This window comes from Gavialis gangeticus, unplaced genomic scaffold (assembly GCF_001723915.1).
Source record: "Gavialis gangeticus isolate Ggan-Ray unplaced genomic scaffold, GavGan_comp1, whole genome shotgun sequence".
NCBI classification, from domain to species: Eukaryota; Metazoa; Chordata; order Crocodylia; family Gavialidae; genus Gavialis; species Gavialis gangeticus.
Genome location: NW_017729032.1, coordinates 209,327,304 through 209,336,595, shown reverse-complemented (window position 1 = coordinate 209,336,595; position 9,292 = coordinate 209,327,304). Strand labels below are relative to the sequence as shown.

The 9,292-nt window shown below is 43.1% G+C and overlaps 1 protein-coding gene across 3 annotated transcripts in view; it reads left to right on the top strand.

Annotated features, from left to right (window-relative positions):
* The window catches only part of LOC109302864 (interferon-induced GTP-binding protein Mx1-like), a 49,335-nt gene that overhangs the window by 10,178 nt on the left and 29,865 nt on the right, over positions 1–9,292 (top strand). Inside the window, exons 2-3 of one of the 3 annotated variants that reach the window (XM_019524771.1) lie at positions 974–1,046; positions 7,554–8,068. In XM_019524771.1, the coding sequence (XP_019380316.1) occupies positions 7,604–8,068 (465 nt within the window). In that variant the 5' untranslated portion in view covers positions 974–1,046; positions 7,554–7,603. Of the gene's footprint in view, positions 1–973; positions 1,075–7,553; positions 8,102–9,292 lie in introns of all 3 variants that reach the window. The other 2 variants (XM_019524769.1, XM_019524770.1) reach the window with 2 other exon arrangements.

Sequence of the window (9,292 nt, the reverse complement as noted above, 5' to 3'; positions counted from 1 at the left end):
CTTGTCATGCCAGCGGGCGCTAGGGGAAACAGTGTCTCCCCCAAACCCTTCTGGTCCCTGTTGGTGCCCCTCACTCCCAACACACATCTCCCACCTCCCCAGCCCTGCTGGTTCCCCTCAGTCCCAAGCTGCTGCCCCCCACCCTTGCCAGTGTGCCATATGGTTGGCTCACAGCGTGCCACCGTGGTTGGCCACTTGCCCATGGTGGCACCATTCAGACTTGAATGATTAAGCTCTGCTGAGTCAAGAGAATTCAGAACTGATTTGGCCCAAGGTACAAAATTAAAAAAAAAAGTTTGTATGACATATAAGTAGATGGCAAATGTGTGTTATTGAGTACCTGTGCTAAAACTTGCAGCAGTTTCAACAACAACAACAACAAAAAGGTAACATGCATCAACTTGGATGAACTAAATGCATGGGTAGTATATACAAATTACTACAGCTATGTATAATTTCAAGGTTATTGTTTTCAAATTTGCTCATCACTTCTACATGCTTAGGGTAAGCAGGGTCTGACAGTAAGGAAATGGGAAAGTTGTTGGGTGGGGAGTTGGGGTGAAGTAAAGAGCGTAGGGGCTACCTGACCCCCTATATTTGTTTTCCCTGCTGTAGCAGTAGGAGGGGGACAAATTCAAAGTGAACCTCCAATAATTCAATTCTATATCTAAAAACTTATAAAAGATATATAATTTTTCTATATACAAAATCTAATTATTGGGGACTGTCATATAATTAGGGTCCTTTTTTATTTGAGTAAATACAGCGATTTCCAGTTTACAGGTTGCTCTTGTATTAGTTTCATTTTCCCTGGTTATATTTTAAGAAATAGGTTTAGTTTCATTTCCTCTTGTTACATTTTAAGAATAGTAGTGAATGTGGTTGCAAGCCAGATGCAGGAAAAGAAACCCAGTATATTTTGTACAGTTACTTCTGTGGTTTCATTTCTTCTGTTTCTGGTCATCAACTATAGGTGGAGTCTAGCAACTAAGAGGAAGAAACAGCTATTAGAAAGCAGTTTTCCCTTGGTCCAAAGCATCAGACAGGTAAGAGTTTCTCTTTCTCCTTTTTAAGGTAATTATTTAAAAGTCTGTGAATGTATTGAATTTATCCTTTTTGCTACTTATATGTGCATAAAAAGTAGACACTGCTTGGGAGTCTGAAATAAGAGAGTCTGAAATAACATTGTTACCAGGCAAAGGATTTGTCTTTGTGCCTGGAATACAAACTATCAGTATCTCCTCCAGCCTCATAATTCAATATACACTCGGGTCTCTCTTTATGCAAATTCATTTATATGCGACATCCTTATTTATATCACAAACTCGCTTTGTGCCAGCAAAGTGAAACATTGTGGGAGGGTGAGTGAGGCGGGCATGCAATTCCATCACGCACTTGCCTCAGTCTCGCATCATCCATTGTGCTGTGCAGTGCTGTGCTACTTGCACACCTATTGTGGTGCGTCTATTTGGCTTTATTATTGAATTTAGTGAAATGTCATCTAACCAACTTTCTAGCGCATCTCCTAACCCCCCTCCTGAGCCAGCCATGAAGTGAAAAAGCAAGCTGGTATGTATCCCTGTTCATTGCATGTAATAATGGATTTGCTTTATGCAAGGCTTTTTTGGAACAGCCGTCACAGAGAGAGACCGGAGTGTAGTCATTGCTTCCTCTTACTGGAGGTGCAAGTGAATGTTCGGTATGAGGATGTGTATGCTAAGGGGATTAGCATCTCAACCTGGCTACCACAAAGGATCAAATTTCAGTTAGAACAAGGGGCAGGGACTGATCTTTGTTAACTCTTCCTACGCCTATCTTATCCATTCAGTCCATCCAATGAAAGAAATTGCCCATAGAAATTCTTGCCTCTAACTTACAGCAAGTAAAAGCTAAACAGAGGTAATTTAGCCCTCTACCATTCAGGCTACATGGATGTCTACAGAAGTTGCTTTTTTGCCATTTAAAGTGCTTTATCACCATGGCTTAACAAAAGCACATGGCTTTCATTTAAGAAAGGTTAATTTAAAGCACTTTAAAATGGGTGCAGTGCTTTAAATTAACCTTTCTTAAATGAGTTATTAAATTTGAAACACTGGATTTTACAGCACTTTAACAACCTACAGTGCTTTAAATAACTTCTGTACACTGGTCAAATTTCTGCCCAGTGGAGAAGCCCCAGGAGGCTGTGGAGTGCCCCCTGCCACCTATCCAGAAAAGTGCAAGGCGGCTTAGAGACCACACCTCAACCAAACTTGCCCTTCTTTCATGTTTAAGAGCACTGTAACTTTATACTGCTATAAAAAAGTGCTCTAAATTACAGCACTGCTCAGAAGGTGAATGTTGTAGCTATATTGATCGCGAAGAAGAGGCAATCAGGACTCGTAGTAGAGATGATATCTTTTATTAGACCAACAAGATTTGTGCAAAAAATTAATTAAAGAAATTTTTTTGCAAAAATCTTGTTCTAATAAAAGATGATATCTCTGCTGTGAGTCCTGATTGGCAGGGGGATTAGCATTTCAGCCTGGCTACCACAAAGGATCACATTTCAGTCAGAACAAGGTGCAGGGACTTGCTATAAAGGTGCTTGTGTTGGTAACTCTTCCCAAATCTGCCCCAACCATGCAGCTGGTCCAGTGAAAGAAATTACCCACAGAAATCTTTGCTTCTAGCCCACAGCAGATGAAAGCTAAACAGAGGTAATTTAGCCCTCTACCATTCAGGCTACTTTGCTCCAGAGAATCTTTTATTCTTATAGGCAGAGGAACAGTTAGAGCAAGTCACCTGCTGAGCTGTAACCCCTCTCCCCCACTTAACTCAATTTGATCCTTTGTTCCTAACTGTTTTCAGTGCTGAGAGAACTGCATCAGTCCACTTCATGCCAGTTGTGTGAAATGTTAAGTTATGAAATGGGATGCAGGCTTATAAAGGATTGACATGAAAACTCATTCAAGGAATGACTGAATTTGAGGACAGAAAGGCTTTATTTACTACATCTATTCACTGGTAAATAAGCCTAAAACAAAGTCCACTATACCTAGCTGTAAAAGTGGTGGTATTTCATTAATACAGGAAAAGAGGTGGTGTCAGTTTTGTCAGCTTCTTAAGGGTTGGATCTGTTAACCAGAAGATCATCTGGGCGCAGAAGCAGTTTTTGTCAGAGTGATTTCTCATTCTTGAAGTGCACCCTGTTAGCGACTTGGTTCCTTTTTTATACCCTTCAGCTCAGCATCTTCAAAGCTTTTTTGTAGTTGTGTAAATTAAGTGAGAAACCCAAGCAGTAATTAACAAGAAAATCCTATTAATCAAACTGTTCATTATTGGTTATCAGAAAGTCACAGTTTTGATTGAATTAACCTCCTGTTACCAAGGAATATATCGGTGTGTAGTTATCAAAAGACAAAGGAGTTAAGCGATAAAGTTTGTGTATTCAGATTGCGGTGCTCAGCTTACTCTTCTGCTGTTCCCTCCTGCAATCCCTGGGAAAGTGTAGTACTTTGTACATAACACTCCTAAAAGTATCTACATAATCTGTTTCTACTAATTTGGGACATAACAAGAAATTGATTAACAACTGGGAAAAACACAAAGGTTTTGAGGAGTTATCCTTGAAAGATCAAGGGAACCACTGAGGCAAACAAAAGTAAATCAGGAGGAAATGCCTATCAAAACCCATATGGGAAATGTCCTTCCTACACATAAACATGAGTTAATTGCAAAGAGATATTTACTATAATAATTAATCAAGAATAGACATTTCACACAGTCACATACCAGACACATAGAAGCCTGCTTAAAATCAGCATAGGTAAGATAAGCTGGATGTGATGCCTCATTATTTCTTTTCAAAAGATCCAGCCGGAAACTTACATCCTCCTGCACTATGCAAATGTCATCAATATTTTATATTTTAACTTTTGTGAGTAGGCCCAGCTCAACTTAAGCTTCACAGTCATCAGAAGTTAGAAAGGATTACAGAGGGTATGTCTACACATGCCATTAATGTGCAGCAATAAACTCCACACCTTATTGCTTCCAGGAAGCTCCCGGGTGCACACTTGGCCCACAGCACATTGAGCCAAGTCAGAGCAGCCCTCACTGGCAGGAGGCCCATGAGGGTGGTCAGCCTGCCAGCCTGGGGCTGCTCTGACCAGTCTCCATGTGCTGCAGAGCAACTGGCTAAAGCATGAGGGTGCTTCAGCATAGGGCTAGCGAGCAGACAGCCCCCACACTGAAGCACCTTCATGCCTCAGCCATGTGGTCAGGGTCTTTACTTGTGCTGCTGCAGAGTAAAAAAACTCTGCAGGCGGGTAGGAGTTGTATTTACAAATACTGCTGTGGAGTTTATTTGTTTCCTGTGCCCTAATAGAAGTGCACATTTAGACACTAAGATGTTTACTGCTGAGCTAATTAGTCAGCTCTGCAGTAAATGTGTAGTGTAGATGCACCCACAGAGTGCAGGGATTAAAGACCATAGTTCTGAAGCAGTCACCACAGTATTGCAGGAGGAAGTCTGTGCCTTCGTTGGGCTGGACAAAAATTGAATTTGGATTATATTCAGGAAAGTGGGTGTATGAAAACTGCTCCTTTCTCTGACAGACATAAGTTATATTAGTATTGAATGACAGAGGTATGAGCTGTTCCAATGTGCCCCTACAGTGATACAAGCATTTTTTTCAGGGTTAAAGTTGCGGTGATTTTTAACTCATTTGTATTGCAAGACAGGTTACATCAGGGGTCAGCAGCTACCCAGAACCTGAGCCGGCTGCAAACATCTGCTGCCTCTGCACTCCAGCCCCAGGCTCCAGGAAGGCAGCAGATACCGACAGTACTCCCTGCTGTGCTGCCCTCACCGCTTCTGTAGAGCAGCTTTGGAACCCAGTGCAGCAGGGCACAGTGGGAGGCTCAGAAAGCTGCCTGCTCCCAGCTCCCCACTGCCTTGCCACACTTCCCCTGCAGGCGGGGGAGCAGCAAGGGGCACAGCCCTGCACTGCTGATCCCATGCACACAGGGGAAGTGTGGCAGGGCACCTAGGAGCAGGCAGCTTTCTGAGCCCCCTGCTGTGCCGGGTGCCAACACTGCTCTGCAGAAGTGGCGAGGGGAGTATTGCTGGTATGTGCTACCTCCCCGGGGCCGGGGCAGAGTGGCAGCAGATGTTTGCAGCTGGCCCAGGTTCTGGGTAGCTGCTGATAGTCACAGAGCCCAGGGTGGGGAGCAAGGGTGGGGAGCAAAGGCTTTGGGTGGGAGGCAAGGGGCACAAGCAGGGCATCCTTCCATGTACCCCCTGCCCTCCTTTTGTTTTTCTGGCATGCCAGCACTCCGGCACCTTCTAAGGTAGGCACTCTTGGGGGGTGGGGGGTTTCTGCACTCCAGCCAAAAGATGTTGCCTACCCCTGGGTTACATCATAACAATGAATATCCACCCCTGAGCAGCAGCAGCTTCCCCTCCCATTTTGGAATGGAGAAACATTAGGTCTCTCCATAAAGCTCATATTTTGTACCCAGTGCTCCTTTTCTTAGGAAGATAGGTAGACAAGAGTGACAAGGCTTCTATTCAGGGTCATGAAAAGAGGTGTTGATGCACAACATTATTTACAGGCACTGAAATCAGTGGGTACTATGTAATGTGTGGTACAAACACCTATTCTGGGTACCTTGAAGAAATGCCTGGATGCTTATCTTGCTGGGGTGATCTGGCCCCAGCTGACTTCCTGGCCCTTGGGCAGGGGGGCTGGACCCAGAGATCTCACAAGGGCCCTTCCAGCCCTAATGTCTGTGAAATCTTTGAAAGCTTAGCTGATTTCCTTCACTGGCATAGAAACATAGAGAGGCTGTGCTGCAAATGCCAGCCCCTTATCTGGGTTAGCAAGCAGCAGGGGTGGAGTCCAGTGTTAACTCTTTCACAGCCCCTACTGAATTAAAGTAGCTTTTGGCTGAGCAGCTAAAAAACTGCTATCAGTATGTCAAAGGGTGGACTCGGCCCATGCTGACTGTTGCCTGAAAGAGAAGTGACAACCATTTTGGCTCTCCATGAAAAAGCCAGATCTAGTCCATGACTAGAAACCTCTTGTGTCCTACATGCTGCCTTCCAAAAACAAGATGCATGTCCTGTTTGGGGGAACGTGTCACATGCAAGCGAATATCGTGTTAAGAAAGCCCTTACACTACCATGTTTCAAAGTCATGACTTTCCTCACTGTACCATCTAAGCTCATCTTCCCCAGGTTCTCATACAAGATATCATTCAAGACAATGATTCTCTTAGTGCTGATATGATAATGATGCTTTTTCTACCAGACTGAGGGAAGAGTGGGACATGAAAGAACAAACACTAAAAATAATAAGATGTGGAAGAAGGTTATTTCTTTTCAAGGGGCAAAAGAAGGACCTGGTTGGTAGTGGGTGATGAAAGATGGGAGATTTGACATTAAATATGATGACTTGCCTCTCCACTGCAGTAGAGGAGGCAGTTAGCCATGTTAGTCTGAAGTCAGGTAGAAGGCAAGGCAGGGTGGTACATTAACAGCATTCTAGTTTTCTCTGATTAAAAAAAAAATCCCAGTTTTCAGATTTAAAAAAGTAACCCGAAATCCATTTTTCCATGATTAAAATGAAACACCGCTAATATGTATAGATATGTAGATATAGTGGTGTTTCATGAAAAAATGCAGATTTGGGGTTACTTTTTTAAATCTGAAAATTGGGGATTTTTTTTTAATCGGAGAAAACCAGGATCCCTGCACATCAACAGATGCTGGCTTTAAGGTGCCCACCTGCCCTGCCTTTCATCTGCCCCCTTTCCAGAGGCAGGAAAGGGAAGACAATGCTGAATTACTCCAAAATGTTTTGGGAATACTGCAAATGTCTTTTGAAAACAAAATTTTGGGACTCCTATAGCTGTGTGGGGAGCCTGCTCCAATGTACTGGAAATCTAGTGTGTTAGAACAGACTCAATTAGTCGAGTCTGCTGGATCACAGAAATTGATGCGCTCCAGCACCCATCCATGTCACATGTATCAGTGTCCCTATGGGTCCCTGGGCTGAAAAAAACGGGTAACAGGGCACTTTGAAATAAAACACATTCAGCGAGCTTTAGTTCAAAGCTCCCCACTGCCATTTTTTCAGCCTGGGGACATGCAGGGATACTGATGCACATGACGCACTGGTGCTTTTAATTAACACAGCTCACTAAAGTGCCCAGTGCTGCATCCCAAAACACATGTAAATATGCCTTTTGGTTTCCAGTTTTCCATTAAAAAAAATGTCACACTGTAGAAAATTTGGGGGGGAAAGGAAAATATTTCAATCCCCTTTACAACACAATTGCTGTTATTTAGTGTTGTTTAAACAACTTGGCAAACAAATGCAGCAAAAATAAAGGGCTAGTACCTCAATTAATGTAAATTGGTACAGACCATGGGTCGGGTCTGAAAAGATCTGTGACAATTTCTACCAGATGTGGAGTGGCCTTATTAAATAACAAGAGTGTTTTGCCTTTCACCATTGCTGTTACGATTGCAAGCTGAATCCAGTCAAATTTATGTATGATTTCAGGAGCTGCGCAGAAGAGTTGTTGCTGTCAATTACTATTTTGTGAAAATTTTATGCACAAGTCCCACAGCTGCTGTATACGTTCAACTGACAAGCAAAGAAGAAGAAAGCAGAGAGTGTCAAATCGTTCCAAGCCAATTATGCAGGCACCCTCTGGATTCTCTTTTATACCACCAAACCCAGTATTTACAGGATTTTCAACACAGCCAAAGAACGATATTCCAGTGACAGTTTCAGCACTGCCAAATGTGCTTTGTACATCTGCAAACCAAGCAAACTCAATCTTTGGAGTCCCAGGTGGGTTAAATCCGGGTCTGAATGTACAGCCTCTACCACAGTCAAAAGCAACTTTGCCAGCACTGTTCCCGCCAAAGTTGAAAGAACCTGAACCAGTAGCACTGCCTCTGTCAGCAACCTCACCATTCTCAGGGAGAGATGAAAACTTTCACTATATTACAGATAAAGTGCAGCAGCTGGAACTTGATAAAAATCATCAAGCAGCGGAAAAGCAACAAGAGGTAATGTATCCTTACCACGAAGAACAGAACAAGGCAGGTCAGATTCCTAGTGCTTGAGGGTGAACTGACATGGTCTTTGAACTTTGTCTTCAGAGGCTATAGTTCAAGATCAAATTTTTGGGAGCCAGCAGGGGTATAACAAGCTAGTACTGCACCCAGGGCAGCCCCTTGTCTCCCCCTCTCCAGCCTGTATCCTTGCAGTGGATCTGATGGCAAGAAGGGTAGAGCAGTGACAGTGGCATAGGAACAACTGCTAAGAGAGATGTCACTTTATTTTCTTGCCCCCGACACTCATGTCGGTGAACATTTAAATGCCAGTTTTCAGCAGCAAAAACATGAGGTGACATCTCCCAGTAGCAGCAAACCATCAGCTGCTACTATTGTACCACTGTCTCTGCTCTGCCTTCCCCACTGCTGGCACTCAAGACACTGCAAAGAAGGCAGGTGGAGAACGGAGATTGAGGACGAGGGTGAGACACCGCCTAGCTTCATTCTAGCCCCCCAGGGTATGAGACTGTCCCACTCACACCCCATTGTTACACTACTCATAGCCAGTATCATTTCTGAAGAAAGTATTTTTAGGCACAGATCAGTTCTCTTCTATTCTGATTGTAGTGGAGAAATCAGCACACAATCTTTAAATGCTTGTCCTGGGTGAGTAAATTCTGTCAACTTCTCTTGTACTCTGTACCTGCATCAATGTAAGCATAAGCATTCCTATTCACAGAGTGGAGTGACTGTGCCTACATTTCATTTGTAGATGTAAAACATGGGAACTGAAAAAGCAGGAGGACCACAGCCTGACTGCAACTTTGCCGTATAGCATTTATGCCATTGAGTATTCACATTAGGAAACTTGAAACGGAAATCCCATGACAGGGTTTTTACATAAGGTTTCAATGTATTAAGTAAAATAGCAATTCTCAACCAGGGTGCCATGGCATCCTGGAGTGCCACAACATCCTTTTAAGGATAATACACAATATTAGCACAGTTAGGTATGCCAGGACCTACAGATGGTAAACCCAGAGATTTCAAATAGGAATCTATAGTTTTTGAGTACTTTGCAATAGAATTGCTCAATTATTTTTTGGTGCTCTTACAGTGAAAGTGTAAAATGAGTGAAAGCTAAGAGCAGATATTTTCCAAGGGGCTTGAGCCTAAAAAGGCCAAGAATCACTGCAACAGAAAATGGTAGAAATAAAAAAAAAAAAAAAAAAAAAA